This window comes from Cheilinus undulatus, linkage group 22 (assembly GCF_018320785.1).
Source record: "Cheilinus undulatus linkage group 22, ASM1832078v1, whole genome shotgun sequence".
Classification (NCBI taxonomy): domain Eukaryota; kingdom Metazoa; phylum Chordata; class Actinopteri; order Labriformes; family Labridae; genus Cheilinus; species Cheilinus undulatus.
Genome location: NC_054886.1, coordinates 23,586,395 through 23,606,020, shown reverse-complemented (window position 1 = coordinate 23,606,020; position 19,626 = coordinate 23,586,395). Strand labels below are relative to the sequence as shown.

Sequence of the window (19,626 nt, the reverse complement as noted above, 5' to 3'; positions counted from 1 at the left end):
GACCACACATATTTAGTCACAGAAGGCCAAAAACATGACTTATATTTTGCAGAAGCGATCTTTGCTGAGTTTCAACATGAAATCACAGTTGTGCCAGCTTTTAATAGCTGATTGTGCAATAAAAAGCAGTTTTACCACACAAAAACGAACTGTTTGGGACGCTGATGGAAGATACACTCAGCTTCTAGGCTATTTATAGACAAAGGATGCCAACCAGTGGAAAAAAGTACAAAAATGTTGTTCTTAAGCAAAAGTTGGGTTTAGTAAATTAACTGAACCCCTTCATAATAAAACAAATTTTCATCCATATTCCAGTGACAGTGCCTGGTGGGTTGAGCTTAGGGCCTTGAGGTGTAAATGATCATACAGACTGCACTTGCTATAGATGGGTACTCGTGATCACTTTTTGAACAATGTCTCACTGCAGTAACATTTTTCAACATCCAACTAACTTGACTGGGGAGGTCTCACACATGAGGTGTATTTGTTCTGTGATTATGTCTGTTTCTTGACAACAATTGATCCCTTTGCCCTAATTAAGTCGAGAGGATCATAAAGAGATAATGACGGATAAGAAAAAGAGAAAAGGTGAAAAGGGAAAGCCTTAGAGCAGTGACGATCAACTGGCAGCCACATCAGGCCCCCAGAAAATGATCAAATTCAGAAATATGCAACGGAAAAAAATATGTTGGTGTATATCTGTTTTTAAATTCCCCATAGCAAATAAATTATACCTCTAAACAATTGTGACCAAAGCAATTTTACCCAGATTGGTTTAATGTTTGATCCATTTTGCAGAAATCCACCTGTCAGCCATTATCAACAAATATGATGACTTCAGGGGTCTTCTAGACTAAGGAGCTAAACTAAAAAACTTATTTCTTGCAGGATTTTTCACCAATCATGACACAACATCAAACTCAGCAACAGAACAAAACAGCCTCAGAAATATTCAGTTAAAATATCTCAATCGCCCCCTTGTGGCTGGCTAAGGTATAGGGGTTGAACTCACTGTAGAGGCTAAAAATAGCATACAGTTAGAAGAAAAAAATACATTTAGAAATATATGTTAATTAGACCAAAATGTCTCTTTATTTTAGTTTAGCCCCAAAGCATCCAAGGCAAAAGCCGGCCCTAGTTGATGACCCCTGCCTTAGAAGGTGGCAACACAAAACATAATATGTCATGGGCAAATCACCATCCAGACTGCTGAATATCAGGCTCATCTGCTGTTTGTGTCCCATTCATACAGTAAGTCCTGATTCTTTTGCAGAATGTCTAAGATTGTCCAGGATTTGACAATATTTTGCTGCATTTTACCTTTATGAGCCTTTCAGGGCCAGCTGCTGAGAAGCATCCCCGCAGCATGATGCTGCCACCAGTGTGCTTCACAGTGGTAATGGTGATTGATGTCCACCAAATGTCTTGTCTGATGGACAAAAAGTACCATTTTGGTCTCATCAGAGCAAAAAACTTTCTCCCACTTGACCATATAGTCTTTCACATGCCTTTTGGTGAACTCTAGTCAAGATTTAGTATGAGTTTTACTCAACAGTGGCTTTCTCTTTGCCACTCTCCCATAAAGCTTTGACTGGTGAAGAACCCAGCCAACAGTTGACATATGCAGTCTCTCTCCAATATCAGCTGCTGAAGCTTGTAACTCCCTCAGAGTAGCCATAGGTGTCTTGATGGTCTCTCTCACTTGTCTGATTTTTTGCAGATTCACTCAGTTTGTGAGGGCGGCTGGATCTAGGCAGATTTACACATGTGCCATATTCCTACCAGTTCTTGATGATGGATATAACTGAACTCTGGGGGATGTTCTGTGCCTTTGAATTTTTACCCCTGACTTATACTTCTCAATAACCTTTTGTCTGAGTTGCTTGGAGTGTTCTTTTGTCCTCATAGTGTAATGGTAGCCAGGAATACTGATTAACCAGTGACTGGATCTTCCAGAGACAGGTGTCATTACACTACAATTACTCGAGACACCTTCACAGCACTCAGATGATCTCCATTTCAATAATTGTGAGACTACTAGCATCAGTTGGCTGGACTTCAGTTGAATTAGGTCAGTCACTTTAAAGGGGGTTAATATTTATGTAGCCACTTATTTTACCTTTCATTTTTTTGTTTGACATTACTGTATATTTTTGTTTTCACTTTGACATTTAAGAGCGTGTTTTTTGTCATTTTTTATCTAAAAAAAAGCCAAATTATATCAACAATAATTGATTCATAAAGCCAATAAAAGGGTTAAACGTCCAAGGGGGTAAATATTTTTTTCCGGCACTGTATAGTGAAGCTCTCCACGTCATGGATTGTTCAATGGTGCCCCCTTCTGGCTAAAATTGGCACTTATATCCTTGAAAAAAAGCCATATCTTCTTTACTTGTACCAGTTTTCTAATATGTCATTTAATCAGTAGCTCACAGTTTTGTTCGTGAAACTCCCTGAAAATTCAAAACACTCCTTAATTATCCATTCAATATACAATACTCTGCCATAAACATGACTCAGCACTGCTGGACAATTCATTTGATACATGGAGTTTAAAAGGGCTGACATGCAGGGGATTTCTACTCAGACAATCTTGCCTCTTCAGCTAATTAGGTTGAATATAATTTATCTCAAGCTTCTTTCGTTTTCTGCAACTTGAGTACTTTTGTGATATTTTTTATCCAACAGTTAAAAAAACAACTACAAAAACCCACTCTTCACCAGAGTTGTAAAGAGTTTTATGGTTGAGCACTTTAACAAATTCACCGACGAGAAGTAGGCTATTTTTCATATCTAGCTAAAACGTGTAGAAAAAGAAACGACGAAGAAGAAAAAGAAGGAAGTCTTGTGACGTCTACATACATCAAAGGAGGTGTATAGGAGCTCGTACAATGCCCGGTTTGCACTTGTCAGAAGGGCACCGACCTCGGTGCTTACGAGTCCTGTACTGCATTAATTAATCATACAAACGTGTTATTCTGACAAATGTAGACAACATGGAGGATTCCTACCCGTTCCCAGTCTTCTTCGAGTGTGACACTCTGAGGGAAGAACACAAGAACAAGATTGCGAAGTATTTTCAAATTCGCCGTAAATCTGGAGGAGGAGACTGCGGACCTGTGACAAACATCGGCGATAAAGTTTACAGCATCGCTTTCAGGGAAGAAGATGGTAAGAAAAGTCAACTATGGTGTCATGTTGTGCTTTTGTTGTTTGTTTTTTCGTACTTTTATCGATGTTTGCTGATGAAGTTGAAAGTGAAAGTATGACAACAACGGAAACTCCTTGTTTTTTTTTTCCCAGTCTGGACACTTTCACAAAGGATGCTGATTCAGCTTTTTTTCAAACATGAGAACTTTTAAACTATTGATGTTTCTTAACACAACGACTTATTTAAATCTACCGTCACTGCCCTAATATCGAAACCACCGTGTGCTGGGAAGTACTTTCACTTTCACATTTGGCGTCTGCTGTACCAAAACAGGGCTGGGCAACATTGATCAAAAATCATACATAGCCTGCTGGTATTTTTTTCGTTGAATGGTGACACAGGATATCTCAGCCTTTTTTTTCTGTAAAGAAAATGACAAAAACAAAGTCAGTTCTAATGCCAGTACACACTAATATATATTTTTTTAAATCTTTACTGATTTGAAAAATGTGAGACTCCACACAACAACAAAGTTACAGATTTAACGGTTTTGTTTTTATAGTGTGGTGTTCAAAAAAGTGGAAGTGTCTGTTTTTCTAGAATGGAAAAAGGCCCCAAATCAGCATGATTATGGTATTGTGTGCTCTTATTTTGTCAAATCCACATAGACCAAATTTCACACAGTCACTTGTATCAACAGCAAGCTGCACAAATATATATAGATTACATTATATCTCAAAAATATCACGTTTCCCAGCCCTATGCCAAAAGGACTTAAAAAGGAACTCTACAGTTAAATATTTCGGTCATACATCATATTATGAGAATATATTTGCATAGGATAATAATAAAAATGCTGCCAATAGTGAAAGGTCACATACCAGTGTCTAGGTCTGATGCTGGGAGGCAACAGACAACAGTAACAAAGACAGGTGTAGGCATAAGGGCTTAAATGTCATTCCAGCTTAATTATGTAACTGAACTGAGATTTAATCTCCATGAGAGAAACTTGATTTGATAACATACTAGTCTAAAGAATGGGGAAAAAATGTATTCAACCTATTTAAAGAATCCTATACCTTTATCAGGCAGTAGCCTTCAGACTCAAAAATGACTACAGAGTTAGGAAAATTGTGATTTTTTTTTTTAACCTCTTTTGCCTTTGTGTGTGTTCTGACAGGTGTTTTCAGTCTTTGTTTTTCGGTGGTTTTGGCTCCTCTTTGTACATGCAGTCATTTTGTGGGTCTCACGGCAGGCTGACACTAAGAGTTCTGAGAAAATCTGATTTAATCTACAATGTAGAAAAGAGGCTGATACAGTTAGTGCCTGGCACTGACTGATAAATATGACAACGCCCTGCTGAAAGTACAAGTGTATCTGTTTCAACAAAACAAAGCTACACAACATGTTTTCCCAGAGCTAGGGAGGAATTCATGATTCAGTAACTTACAGGCAGGATTTTGACTTAAATTCAAACACAGGCAGTTTTCTCTCTGACATTTTTCCACTGTGAAAGCGGTAATTTGAAAACAAAGTTAACTTTACAAGCATGGGTACAGGAGGTCAGCTGCTGATTTGGTAAACTAAATGTGGCCCTTTGTATCTAACAAATTAGGCGCTAATTTAATATAAATGTTCTTTAAGGATTAATATGTGTCAGTACTAAGGCTGTGCGAAATTAGCTGGCTAAAGGGTTAAATTTGGCCTCCTTTGTAGTATGCACCAGAATTATTAGTTAATTAAGCTAATTATTAAAATTACGCATTATCTGTTTAGGCCTGCAACTACAAACGCTCCGCCTAAACTGTAATGCAGCCAACCGCCACTAGTAGCCGCTGTAGTTCATAATGACTACTACCTTGCTGCAGTAAAGCTCATTAGTTTGATATAAACAACTGCCAACTGGTTTAGCACTGATAGCACGTCATAGGAAAAAAGCACAATTAGGAGCAGGGGGCCTTGCACTTATGGGGCTCCTAGGCTGGTGCAATAATCCACCACAAAAACTACACAACACTTGAATTTGAGTTTGTAGAAGAAGACATAAGACAAAAGTACCTATTAGTAACGTTCTCCTTTCCTTATCAGCTCAGCAGAGGGTCCTACAGAAATCCGAACATGAGCTGGAGCTTGCTGGTGTTCCTTTAAAGCTGATAGTCCGAAGCAACCCAGCATCAAGGGGAAAGCCGATGAGCCCTACAGTGGACTTGTCTCTATCACAGGTTTGTGTGGAAACCTTTCAGCTGTTGATTTAACTTGACATTAATGCTAGAAAACATAAAGGTAGCTCACAACCTATGGAGGTACACAATGTGGCCACACCTGTTACTTGTTGAATTCAGGTGTATCAATGAGACCCATTACAACAGATATATAAAATCAAGCACCTAGCCATGCAGTCTTCATTTGCAAACACTTGTGATACAAAAAGTGTTGTTCTGAAGAGCTCAGCCAACTTTGTAATCAGACAGTTGATGAAATTTACTCTCTGCTGGATATTCCACAACTGTGAGTGTTATTATTAGAAAATGGATGCATAGAGGAACAACAGCTCCTAAGCCACTAAGTGGGAGACCACATAAAATCACAGAGCGGGGTCAACAACTGCTAAGGCGAATGCTCCCCTCAAAGAGTTGTGGGAAATTTTCTGTAGTTAGTGTATGTTTGAAAAGGCCATAAATTTGACTTTAAAACCTCCATCTCTGTAATTTTTTTATACTTTACATGTATGAAACACTGTTTCAGAGTATCACTACATCTTGTTGTGTACTGAAAACTTCTGCTTGTATTTTCTACAGCAGTTTCAGAAGTTGACCCTTACTTCAAGCTCTCCAAGTGTTGAAGTACATGAACTACATCTGGAAAAATACCTCCTTCGTTACCTAAAAGAATGCCCCAAAGCGAATAAACAACTAGAGGAAGAACTCACCTCTGTTTCCTGCACTGCCCAGCTTTTCCCAGAGGAGGGTAAGGTGTTAGTCAGGAGTTCAGCTCAACCTACTGCTGCTCATGACGTTGCAGACTGGAAAGCTGAGGCAGTCAAAGTCTTCGATGGCTATAGCTACTACTATGAGGGTGATATTCACAAAGTTAAGGCTTTGTGTCAGTCCTACAGCTCCCTTCAGACCACAGCTGACGTGAAGGTTTACACCGAGGGTGGCATGGCTGTTGTCGTTGGGAAGTGCTCTCATGTGAATGCCATGGTAAAGGATGCAGGGGACGTACATAAACAAGGGACACGTTCGAGTAAGAAGCAAAGAAACATTTGCAGACTAGGTAAGGCCAAAGTCGGCCTCCTGTGGGAAATGATTGAGCACAGTTTGGGACAAGATTTACCACAAGTGAAGGTCACTCAGGGGGATGTTGGTCAGATAGTTTTAGAAGGTTCTTTGGAGGAAATCCTCAAGGCTAAAGAGTTCATTGCAAATATTGAGAAAATGGTGTTACAAAGGACAGTTTCTGACATGAGCCCACATCTTTTGGCCTTTCTGAGGAAGGCTTATGCTGAACCAGGGATGCTAGTGGACTTCTTAGGTGTTGGAGACAAAGTGGAAGTAGAGTTAGGAGACGCAGAGCTACGAATCTTCACACTTTCTGGTGATAAACTGGGTGATATTGAAAAAAAGCTGCATGAAAAGTTCAAGGAAGATAACATTTATATCCCTAACTGTGCTACTGTGCCACTTGAGCTTCAAGAGCAGCTGAGACGCAAGGCTACCGAGATGAACAAAGGGCAATGTAGGGCTCAAGTTACTATTGGCTTAGACAACAAGTTGTGCTTGTTGGGCCACATAAAAGAGTTTGAAGAGCTTAGTGAAGTTGTACATGAGTTCATTTTGGACCAGTCATGCATTGAAGGCACAATCTTTCTCCCCTTCCCAGAGTTAGTACGAGATTTATCAGAACTACTGCAGCTGCACAAGTTTGATTATTCAGGGATTACCATCCAACCTTTGACAAATTCCTTTCAGCCTGCGGTTGTGCTGGGGGGCCCATCAGGGAAAGTGACAGAGGTTAGGAACCAGCTGGGTCCATTTCTGGACTCTCTTAGTCAAGACAGAGTCACCATTGATATGCCAGGGGCAGGGAGGTATTTCCAAAGTCCCTTTGGAAGAGAGACCCTTTTAAGTGCTGCTTACTCTCAAAAGTGTCTCATACAGCTTCCAGAACAACTACGAAGCTCTAGACAGGATTTTGCGTCCGGTACTGTTGCTACTTACAGCCTTTGTGGTGGGCTCAAGGTGCTTGTATGTCAGGGTGACATCACCAAACAGGAAGCTGACGCCATTGTGAATGCTGCCAATGAAAGGCTTGACCATGGTGGAGGGGTTGCTGGTGCACTGAGCAAGGCAGGCGGCCCTTTGGTGCAGAAGGAGAGCACTTTAATAGTCAGACAAACTGGGAAAATTCCTACAGGTGAAGTGGTAGTCACCACAGGTGGGGACTTGAAGTGCAAGAAGTTGCTGCATGCTGTTGGACCGACAGCTGGAAAATCAGGTGGAAGAGAAAGAGCATTACTGGAAAAAGCAGTCCTGTCTGCTCTGGGCTTAGCAGAGCTGATGGATTTCAGGTCTATAGCCATGCCTTGTATTAGCTCAGGTATATTCGGTGTTCCTGTCCCTGTGTGCTCAGAGGCTATCGTTACTGCTGTGAAAAAATTTGGCAGTGAGGAAGGCAGAAGTTTGAACAGAATTGTTCTGATTGATAACAGGGACGAAGTTGTCAGGGCAATGCAGGAAGCATGTGACAGGCTTCTCCAAGGCCAAGATGTAAGTGGTGGGGAATTCCAGAGGAATCAGTCTGCTCAAGATGAAGTCAGAGGAGCTACTGCTGCACTTCCTGGAGATGGTGTCAAAGTACAGATCATCCAGGGAACCATAGAGAGCCAGCAGGTAAGAACCTATCCTCTATTAAGCCTCTGTTATCTTGAAGTTTGGAGCATGATAGACAGTATTTAAAACAGCCTACATAAGTTTCTTGCTGCCCGATCAGACAAGAAGACCATGACCATACTTGTATTTTGTTAGTCCAGTATTTCTACTCTTTTGTTCTGTGACATTAATATATAATGGAAAATTGAAGAGCATTGGAAGGCTGTAAGCTCACAAAACAGTGTCTCAGAAGTACCTCTGATCACCATTAGGTAAAACAGCATTAGAAATCAGAATCTTGTGAGTGTCTGCTGAAGAGATTCAGGAGCTGTATGTCTTCTCACCACTATATGACATTATCCCGCTGTCCTCTACCTCTTCTCATTTGGCTTCCGTTCATGCTGCCGTCACTCATATCACTGTGAAGATTCATGAAATGGACCTTGGAGGGCCAAGAATTGCCAAGAAAATGTTCTTAGAGTGTAATTTATGTACACCGACATATTGGTACTTGATGCCAGTGATTTGATAATTTTATCACACAAGTTCGGATGATTAAATGTCAGTACTACAAGCAGATGAACCTACTTTGAGCTAAGATGACGTACATTATTGCTTTCATCTAGGCGGATTATCTGGTCTGTCCTATGTCTGGCCATGACCCTCTCTCTACCCGAGTTGGACACTGTTTTTCCAAATTGGTTGGACCTCAGCTGACTGCGAAGTTTTACCATGAATCAGGAGGAGCCACATTGCCTGGTGCCACAGTTTTAGTGGAAGACTTGCCTGGACTCCTATCTAAAGGAGTTATTTTCATCAACCTCTTTCCCTGGGATAATAACCGTGGAACCGCAGTCCAGGTGAATTTAAGTATCTCTTTGTAGGCTATGTTATCCAGGTTTACTGTGTTTTATTTATTAACCCTCACAACCCTTAAATCTTGCAGGTTCTGAGGCAGGCCATTAAAAAGATCCTGGCGACCTGTGGAATCAGAGGCTGTAGTTCAGTTGCTCTACCAGTGCTGGGGACTGGGGCTGTCCTGGGTTTTCCTCACAGCGTGGCAGCCAAGGTTTTACTGGAGGAGATCCAAGAATTTGAACAGAATCGAATCAGCAGCAGTTCATTCCTCATCCGGACTGTCATTCACTCCAGTGACAAAGAGTCGAGCAAGGTATGGAAAACACTGCAGCGTGGTCTGGATACCCAGGCAAGACTACTACACAAACAGTACACACAGCCATTAACTCCCGATAACGTTGTTGTTTTAAAATGCTAATTTGAATGCAGGCCTTCCAGTCCGCCCAGGAAAAGCTGCACCTCAGAGGATTCACAAATGATGCTAATCCAAACCAAGGTAACTGATGAACAGTTATGATTTCTTTTTTGTTTTGTATAGAAACTTTGATTCTTCGTGTGATTTACATCTATAAAACTACAAGATTAATTTTAATGCTACAAGAGGAAGCGATATGGTAGAGGCTTACAAACACAGCAGCTCTTTTAAAGTCATGGCTTACAGGCACAGGTACAAAGTTATTAATTTCATTTTTTAAAATGACTGTAATTCAGCAAAGAGTGTCAGTCACTCTACGACAGAAGTGCTCTATATGATTGTAGTGGTCTTTTGCTTGCAAAAGGAAAAAACAACCGATAAGAAACATTTATGGTTTGGATTATGAATAACAGTTATGGATGTATCAAGAGGAGGCATCAGTGGAGTAAGGCGGTGGCTACATGGGCTTAAGCCCCGGATGCTTTCATAAAAGTCCCAAACTTATTTCGTCTCAGAGCGACTCGCTTCTCTGTTAAGTTATTGATTGTGCTTGAATTAGGGATAAAGTGAGTGCTCTTGTCGTTAATATGCAATCTTTGGTAGACGTCAAGCAGTGGAGTTGAAGGAAAGAGCAAAGAGGAGAGTGGATGTTCAGTACAACACAGGTAAAGTTTCTAAAGTCAAATTTAGCAGACAGCAAACATACAACACGTTAATTCAGCCTGAGCTCACAGCGCGTTAGTGTTGTGTGTCTGCTTGTTACTGTGTCATTTTAAGTCAGGGACTCTCTGCTCTGATTAGTGCTAAAAGCACAGACACTTACATCTGATCAATCAGTTGGATGACTGAGCTTTAGCTGAGAAAATAAATATGCATCCTCCACATTACAGACAGCTCTCCTTTAAGCTTTCCTCTGAGTTCTGACCATATTTGATAAACAGTGATCTGATCCTGTGAGTCTGCTAAGTGATGCTGCTGACCCTGGGTCAGTCTGTCATACCCATACTGAGCACAGCAGAGATGTTGAATATGAACAGGGTCTCACTCTTTTGGAAGAAGAGATAACTCTTGTTATTTTCAACAAACTCTTGTGCACACACTTTTACATTTGGTAATGGCTGTTTTTAAAAGACTTGAATTGTGCATGATTCAGGCACAAATCATATAGAATAAGAGATGACCTAAAGAAACCATGTTTTTGCTGAAGTATAGGCTGAAGAATTTTATGATCTTTTCAACTCTTTTTAGATGGAAAACACTACCTTATCCACTCTAAAATATTGGCAATTATGAACCTCTGTCAGGTTTGGTTTCTACTTTATCTTGAATCTTATACATAGAAAATACTACGTGGCTTTTAGACTTAGACTTTAGTCTGACCTTACTGACTCCAGTAATGTGGAAACAGTTAACTTGAGAAAGTTAATTTAACCATTTCTTTTTTAAGAAAAAAAAACTGTGCAAAACACACCACAATATAGGAAATAAATCGTTTAAAGCTCAAAGATTTCTGGGGAAGAAGAAAGAAAATGTAAAAAAGAGAAAGGGAGAAGAAGGAGAGACGAGGAAGTGAAGTTGCTACTCAAGTGAAGACAAAAAGAGGCCGAAGATGAAACTAGGAAACCGGATCTGGATCACTCCCAAAATCTAATCAGTTCTTCCTTATGCCATTTTTGACATTTCTTGAAAATTTCATCAAAATCCGTCCATGACTTTGTGTTATGTTGCTAACAAACTAACTAACCCTGCCGATCACATAACCTCCTTGGCGGAGGTAACTCTTGTTCAGATAATAGAGCTTGGTTACAGAAAAGATAGAGGTGCCAAGAGTTGATGTGACTAAGATACATGTAAAACTTGCTCTTTTAATGGTAATATCATGGTCATAAATCTAAAAGCTCATTGTTTTTATATCTTCCTCTTTCAGTCGAGCAAACTTCCATCCAGGAGTAAAAGAGCGGAGCAGAGAGAGAATGGGAAAAAAATCAAGAAATTTAGAGGAGGAAGAGAGAGCAGAAACAGAGAGAGTCAGAAAGGAATTGATCACATAGTACCTATAGATGAGGCCAGTTTTTAAATTCCGTTATGCCATTTGCCTTTGGAAAAAACACCAAACATACGTAATTAGGTTACAGGTACATACTCAACACTTTAAAATCATGAACACTGTTTCGAATAGGTACATTAAGTTCTCAAAAATAAACATGTGCATTCAACAAATAAAGATTGCTTAAAATCAACTAAAATAGTGCCTGTAAAGCAGGAAAAATCTCCCGGGGAGAATGCCCCTGGACCCTCTTGGGCTAAGCCCCTAATGTTGGCAAGGCCTAGCTCCGCCCCTGAGGGGAGGCAATATCGGCATCGCTGACATCAGGTCAAGGTGTCAAACTAGATGATGATGTAAGAAAATTTCTGTCACGCTAGTCTTGTTGAGCTGTGGTGCCCCTTGGATGTGTTAATTATTTCACACTTTGAGTGTTAGTCTTTCCTGACGCTGAAAAATTGGGCCCGAGTTTTGACAATGAGCTGCAATGTTGCAGTCAGGACGAAATCTGGCTGAATTGGTATAGTCTGAGCTGGCCTCAAGGAAAGATCATATTTTACAGTACAACTCCTCAGAAGCTAAGTATTCAGTGCTTAGAGTACTTTTTGTTTCACTAAAGTTAAATTTAAACCGTTATTACTACTTTTACTTGAGTTGTATATTTTTTCCACCTTTGCTAGCAGGCTAGCGATCTTTTGGCAAGTTACATATCAAACTGAAACAGAACTGCATTTTTATTCATTTTGAGTTTGGTTTGACTTTATTGGTCTAAAAAATTCTCAGAGATTTTAGATTCAAACAACCTTGTGTATCCTAGAAGGGCACTTTTTTGGGAAGACGTTCAAGTGTCTTCTGGGGCTGTTAGCTAACATGTATGCTAGGTGAGAGGTTAACATGGGTTGAAAGAGTGAAATAGGCTGAATTTTCAGTTAAAGTAAATTATTTTTGTACATCTTTTTTTGCTGCGAACTTTTTCTGTTTGACCTCTACACTGGGACATCAGATTGAACATCAAACTTTTAAATGTTAATGCTTGATTGAATTTCTCATTGACTTTAGCTTCCTTCTACCGCCACGTTGCTGTATCTGATGATGAGGTCACAGCCATGCTGGGCGGAGTCAAGCTGCAGATGGTCAATGGTGACATCACTCGTGAGGTGACTGATGTCATTGTCAACACAACCGACTTCTCCAACCAATCAGGTGTTGTTGATTTTTCAGTGCTTTGTGACATCTTTATCCTTTATCAAATTTAGTCTATTAAGACCACACAAAATGGCTCGTATGTGTCAGTAACCATGTGTTCAAACAAAATCATAGGTGTGTCTAAAGCCATTGTGACTGCTGCTGGTCCTGCTGTTCAAGCAGAGTTAGCCAGAGGTAAGTTGAAGACCGGATTGAAAAAGTATTAATTACCAAAAGAAATTAGGTCCTGGGTTTAAGAATTTGGTATAAAAGCAACATTTCAATTGCTTGAGATTTGGTCAGCCCTGAAGTTACATAAGCTTGTTGTAATACCTGTAATGTTTTTTGCCCTTGAATTTGAAATTTTACATTACTAATTATATGTATCTACGGTACACATAGTGTATGGAAATATGCACAAGTTCACATTACCTTTATTTCATCTTCTGGGCATTTGCTGCATTGGATGGAAACTTTAGAGAAGTCTTGTATGCTTTATATTGTAGACATTTGAATCATCTACTTAAGCACATACTCACCTTTAAGTTTTATTTAAAAACTGTTTTTTTTTTCTTTTTGTCAGTGGGCATCCCACCAGAACGTTATTGCAGCACAGGACCTGGATTCCTTGGCTGTACAGAAATCATTCATGCTAGTTTTTTTGCCAACCCGGAGGTGATTCGCAAGAATTGCAAGAACATACTGAAGCATTGTGAGAGCAAAGGCTACAGCTCAGCCTCTTTCCCAGCTATAAATACAGGTCAGTTCTAAGGGAATATCACCATATGTGTGTTTGATAGTGTTTATCAGTACTCTTGCTGTATGATGAACACCAGATTTTTCAACTTACTGTTATTGGAATAGAGTAGAGTCCAAGAAGTTGAATGACACAGTACTCTGATACATTACAGTTGATGGGTATTGACAGTCTTCATATTCATTCAGGTGCAGCTGGTGTGGACTTCACCAAAGCTTGTAAAGCCATGCTGGATGGCATGACCTCATCTATTACAGAGTTAAAGCCAAAATCTCTCTCACTCATCCGCATCGTCATTCTGGAACAACCTGTCTTTCAGGCATTCAGGTTAGAAAAGAATCTCACGCCATTGGAAACAAACTATTGAAGGCAAAGATGCCTGATATAATCATTGACTTCACTTCTCATCCCTCTGTCCTGTGTGATGTTTTTGCAGATCAGAGCTGGAGAGACGCTTTGGACTCACAGCCAATCGCCACCTCAGTATGAGAGGTTTGTTTTCATTATAATGGCTTTGGGAAGAAAAAAATGGCTAAACGCAAATTCATGTCATTTTATTGCTTTGCGGTGAGCAAACCTGATTGTTTTATTACTGTTTTACAAACACATCAAATTTCCTTCACCTGCTAACCTTGCAAAGCAGATCGATTGGCCAGACTACAAGTCTGTCACCAGGCACATCGGTCTTGCAAAGCTCAGATCTACATTCGTACTAGGGTTGAAAACAAACCTGACCAGTCAACATCGATTGGGGAGAACAAGGTGGTGGCTATGAGCAGTGTCTCGTATAGTTGTAATCAAAGTGATTCAACCCTCATGCAAATTAGGTTTATTGTGAATTATTTTTTGCATGTCTGTGGTCCGGCTTTGGCATTAATTTTGTTAAAATGGTTTATAAGGCTTGAAGAAACTTGTAACAACATCTTATCTCTGTGTGTTTATTAGGGGTGTGATTGCATGGGTAAATTTAAAAATTGAGTTGATATGGTTGTTTGATAAAGACTTATTTATCTGGGTGTGTAACACTGAAGAAAAAAAGATGCATCTGTTCTTTATTTGTAGAAAAAGCAGGATTAATGCTTGCGAAGTGGCAAAACAAGAAATCAAGAACCTCTACAGCTTCAGCTTCTGAAGACAAAACCTTCCACTCCTTTAAGCCGCCTCCTGCTGTGATAAGTGTGATCAGCTGTGGCGGTCCAGACACCATCAGAACCATCAAGAGAGATCTGGAAGGAGTCCTGCAGAAGCAGCTTGTGGAGAGAGATGTTGATGTGCATGATTTTTCCAGGCTTGAACCCATGGAACTGGAGGCAGTGCAGAGCAAAGTCAGAGCCTTAGGATTAAGCCTAGAGTATCGTAGACGTCAAGGATCTGAAGGGTTGGATGGAAACAGAGCCGGAAACGCAGCCAGAGCTGAAACTCGAGACCGTTCAGGTTCAGGAAGAGAGGTCTATGTCCTGAGAGGTCTAAAAGAAGATGTTTTGACCGTCATTGAGCTCATTAACAGAGCCATCCAAAAAGCACTCTCTGAAGATCTCCAAGATAAAGAAGAAGCGATGTTGGCTCTTGATGTCCAGTGGTCCATTCAGGACAAGAATGAAACCTGGAAGGAGCTGAGTCTGCATGACAACTATGTACTGGAGCAGGCTCACTTGAATCAACAGGTGTCAGAAGAAGTAACAGGACCAGAAGGCATGAAAGTCAGAGTAAACCTGATGACAAGAGATGCCACAGACTGGATCACAGGAACCACCTATAAAGTGAAAAGATCTAAGACTGAAGCACGTATGTAACACTTAAATCACATTTTAACATTTAATAACTGGTGTAAAGTCTTTTGTCCTGTTTAAGAAAATCAGTCAGAACGTTAAGTCCTGATTTAAGTCCCCTAAGTGGCGCCAAGCCCCATACAAATTATTAAACACTGATATTTTATACAAAACCATTTCTTGTCAGCATTTTGAGCCTTTAATACATAAATATTTTTAAGGAAAAAAAACAACCACACAAAGGTGGAAAATATCTGATATTGGGATATTTTTCTGTCTGCAATTTATTTTGACAAAAAGGGAAATCGGACCAGAAGAAATGCTATGTATTTCAAAGTACATCAGTACATTTTCAGTCTAACAACTAAACCCCCTCCTGCTTTTATCATACACTGTCTGACCCTCTGAAAAAGAGGACAAGTAGTGAGTGAAACTCAAGAAAGAGACTTGTTTCCTCACAGACCAAAGTTGTTGCTTGTTATAGTGTGCATGGTGCCATCTGCTGGGGAAAAAAAATCAAAATTGAAGCCTGGCTTACAAATTGAAAGCTCAATGCAATAGATCAAATGTTTTATGCTGGAGGGACATAAAATATATTGAGCAGAAATCCCTGAAAATAAAACTATGTGGATCCCCATAAGGAACTATTGTGACATAAGTGTTAGTTCAATTGAATTTGTGCTACAACCCTGCCATAAATTTTTGTTACTCCTGCTTTAGCATTAGAGTTGCCACCAAACTGGGAGCCGATGGAAAACGAACTTTTTAAAAAGGTGGAGCTGAAGCCAACCTCACAAGAGTACCAGATTGTAGCCCAAGGCTTCCTCAGGACAGCTAAATTCAACATTTGCAAAGTGAGTGTTCCCACAGAAAAATGTCTTTCCCTTTCTATGCTTTGAATAAGAACAGAATAAGGAAATAATGAAGTATCTTTGTTTTCTCAGATCGAACGTGTGCAGAACTATTACCTGTGGCACGCCTACTCCGTGTGTCGGCAGCGTATATTTGCCAAGAACGGTCTAACAGAGCTTGGAGAGATGTCTCTTTACCACGGCACAAAAGCAGAGTCATGCAACTGCATCGAGAGAGACAAGTTTGACCGGGGCTACGCAGGGACAAATGGTGAGGAATGTTTTTTATATATTTTATGTAACAATAAAGTCCCTGTAAAGTGAAGTCCAAAATTTTTGTCTTAACACACTAGATATGTTGGAATAAGGTTGCTGTAAACATGTAAAAACACTGTGATCTGTATGACTGAATTTTTGCTTTAGACTGTTAAAAGTTGCCCACCTCTTCCCTGGTTGAGCAGGGCAAATATAGGAGCCCATGACATCACCAGTTTTGATGGGGAACCCCCCCCCCATAGGCTACAGGGATATAAAATCAGTTCACCTAAATATTGTCTGTTGTAGCTGATGTCACTGCTTTCATTAAAAGTTAACATCCAGTTACATGCTATGCTTTTGTTCACTGTGGTTTAAATTTCCCAAATCTATCAGCCAGGGTCATTAAAAGCATCACAACAGAGAGATTTGTGCCAGAGAACGGTAAATTTTATCCAAAACTTGTGTTTCTGTGCTCTGGCACAGAGCCAGGCAGCAGCACTCTGATCAGAAGGACATTTTTTTTTAAATTTCACTTAGAAAAGATTTCACTGCCTTATTTTTCATGATTTTGAAGCCTAGTTCTATAAACTTAGAGATGTTTTTCATGACTGAAATTTGGCCTGGTGGTTCAGAACAGTGGGCTGTCATACAACAACCCTAAAATAAAGATTAATTTTTATCATTTAACGGGACTTTAAGTGTGGAAGGTGACTCATAAACAACCCAAAAATTTGAGCTGATAATAAAATGAGAAGCAAAATGCCTAGAAAAGCACCTATTCTGAAACAGAATAACACACTTCTTGTTGCCTAAGAGTGATGAATAAGAGGGGTTGTTTTATTTAAGCTACTTGTTTTTTACCTATGTCATATGCCATCAAGTCAAAATGTCTTTATTCTCTGTTTCTCTTACAGCTGCAGCGTATGGAAAGGGAGTTTACTTCGCAGTCAATGCAAACTATTCAGCTTCTCGGTTTTCGCCTGCAGACACATCAGGCCTAAAGCGATTGTACGTTGCTCGAGTCCTGACCGGCCGTTACACAGTCGGTAATTCTTCCATGAAAGCTGCCCCGCCTCGGGCCTCAGACCCCACCGACTGCTATGACAGTGTGGTGGACAACCAGAAGACACCCTCCATGTTTGTGATCTTTCACGATGACCAGGCCTACCCAGAGTACCTCATCACTTTCAGATAAAGACACGGTTGTGTACTGGGCCAGTCAGAATGATCAATGTTTGTAAAAATCTGGTGTTTCAAAACCAACTTTAAATTTCCTTTTATGGCACTTGACCCATTTTTCAGGAGGAAAAGTTGGGTGACCTTTATTTCTATCAAATCCTGCTTTTATTCTTGAAGATTAAACTGAAATAAAACCTCCATTTATATGTTTTACTTTACATTTGATATCTCTGAGCAGTGATGAAGTATATTAAAATGTCAAAACTAGTAAATTTAGCTTTTTTAAGTGGCTTCATCATTTATTTAAGCAAAAAAACCTCTTTGAGATTATATATTTATCAACCTTAAAATGAAGTTCTATTATAATACAGTTCCAGTACATTTCTTTATTATACTGTCTACATCTTTAAAGTCTGTTTTAATCAAAAGGTAGAGATTTTCATATTGTGTAAATGACAAGATAAATAGTGGACAGAAATTGAAGATTCCAAAAGTAGAGTCAACATTAAAGATCCATTGGTAAAACATTTTGCTCCTTTCTTAATCATTAAAATGTAGGCTAATTATGCTTGCTAGAAGCACAGTACAAATAAGATAAAGTATTTCTGTCAGCAACATTTTCCTAAGTTAAAGGAGCTATTATATACATGTGTCAGTATTGATTTTTAAACTGTATTTCTAGTTCCATTATAATCTTGTCATTTTAATTTCCTTGCATTTCCTGTGTTTCTCTATTATCTTCCCCTTATACTTTTCTGTTTTTAACTGTCATTAAGAACCCCTGTGTTGTCATTCTTTTTGTTTCTTAATGTCATTTGGTCCCCCTGGTCTGCTTGCTCTCATTGGTTGTTGAGGATATGCTGTCAGAGGCATTAGGATGTAGTATTGTAAATGTGTTCAGTGTTTGATTCCAAATACTGAGCATGTTATTTACAATTCTAGGTCCCAAATCAGTGGGCATTGGGATAGTTTGCAGCTTAGTGCAAAGCAGTCAGAATGAGAGTCAGCCCCTCCAAGTCCGAGGCCATGGCTCTCTGCTGGAAAATGGTGGATTGCGCTCTTGGGGTGGGGAGTGAGTCTGCCTCAGGTGAAGGACTTCAAGTATCTTGAGGTTTTGTTCATGAGTGAAGGTAGAAGAGAGTGTGAGATTGACAGGCGGTAGCACTAGCGGTAATTAGGGCGTTGTGAAGAGGCAGCTGAGCTGAAAGGCAAAGCTGGGAGGAGACCTTGGGAACACCCAGAATCCACTGCGGTCTTTTTTGTTTGACATTTTTGGGGTAATATTTAAATGATCTTATATAAATAATTCATTGTATAAGTAATTGTAGCATAACATTTGACACGACTTAACTAAAAGTTTAAATGTGACTCAGCCTCTGATTATGTAACTGAAAAACCAACATTAAATTTTTTTTTTTTTTTTTTTTTTTTTTTTTTTTTTTAGCAAATCAAAGTATGCCTGCTGTGGTTGATGGTGTGATCATATGACAAGTAATTCCAGTAGTCTGGTAGCTTATAAAGATTTCCAGTTTTAATCCTGAATCTTTGGAGGGAGAATGTCAACAAAAGACAGTTTGTGAAGAAAACGTTTTAAATCATGGCATGAATTAAAAGTTACTTAAAATCTTTTCACTGACATGTTGTATAGTCAGCCTGTGCAGCAAGATAAGAGGGTCTGTTGCCCCCTGGTACAATAAAGAAAGTGAGGTGCAACACTAGGAAGAGAAGGGGCAAAAATGGCATCCATGGAAGCGTTCCAAGGCCAAGACTACTGCCTACCAAAACCAACACAAAGGCTCATGATACGTTTACAAAAAAAAAAACAAAAACAAACAAAAAAAAACTTTTGGGAAAACATTTGGCGGACTGAAAAAAACAAAAGTTGAAGTTTTTAAAAGGACTGTGTCCTGTTACATCTGGAGTAAAATTAACAGCATTTCATGAAAAAGAACATCATAGGTGGTGTGATGGTCTGGGGATGCTTTGCTACTTCAGGACCTGGATGACTTCACATTATAGATGGAACCATGAATTCTGCTCTCTACCAGAAAATCCAGAAGGATGTCCGACCATCAGTTCATGATCTTAAGCTCAAGTGCACCATTGTTATACAGCAGGACAATGATCATAAACACGCCAGCAAGTCCACCTCTGATTAGTTTTAAAAAATGAAGGCTTTAGACTGGCCTTGTCAAAGTCCTGACTTCAATCCAGTTGAGATGCTGTAGCATGACTTTAAACGGTCATTCATACTGGAAAACTCTCCAATGTGGTTGAATTAAAACAAT

The 19,626-nt window shown here is 39.6% G+C and overlaps 1 protein-coding gene across 2 annotated transcripts; it reads left to right on the top strand.

Annotated features, from left to right (window-relative positions):
• The first annotated feature begins 2,892 nt into the window (after positions 1–2,892).
• Positions 2,893–18,733, top strand: LOC121504836 (protein mono-ADP-ribosyltransferase PARP14-like). 2 transcript variants are annotated; one of them, XM_041779906.1, is made up of 15 exons: positions 2,893–3,171; positions 5,240–5,373; positions 5,953–8,043; positions 8,649–8,882; positions 8,969–9,193; positions 9,310–9,376; positions 12,399–12,542; positions 12,660–12,719; positions 13,108–13,284; positions 13,470–13,608; positions 13,718–13,773; positions 14,344–15,066; positions 15,771–15,904; positions 15,995–16,172; positions 17,074–18,733. In XM_041779906.1, exons 1-15 carry the CDS (start codon positions 2,997–2,999, stop codon positions 17,352–17,354), a joined length of 4,818 nt encoding a protein of 1,605 aa, XP_041635840.1. In that variant the 5' UTR covers positions 2,893–2,996; the 3' UTR covers positions 17,355–18,733. The 2 variants fall into 2 exon arrangements, with proteins under 2 accessions (XP_041635840.1, XP_041635839.1); XM_041779905.1 differs by having other exon boundaries at positions 5,950–8,043.
• The last annotated feature ends 893 nt before the right edge of the window (positions 18,734–19,626 follow it).

What these genes read in the sequence shown, in the direction of transcription:
- LOC121504836 (XM_041779905.1), top strand. Translation starts at nt 2,997, where the DNA reads ATGGAGGATTCCTACCCGTTCCCAGTCTTCTTCGAGTGTGACACTCTG. An exon ending in TGGACTTGTCTCTATCACAG is followed by an intron (nt 5,374 to 5,949) that starts GTTTGTGTGGAA and finishes TATTTTCTACAG; the next exon opens with CAGTTTCAGAAGTTGACCCT. An exon ending in AAGATCTAAGACTGAAGCAC is followed by an intron (nt 15,067 to 15,770) that starts GTATGTAACACT and finishes CTCCTGCTTTAG; the next exon opens with CATTAGAGTTGCCACCAAAC.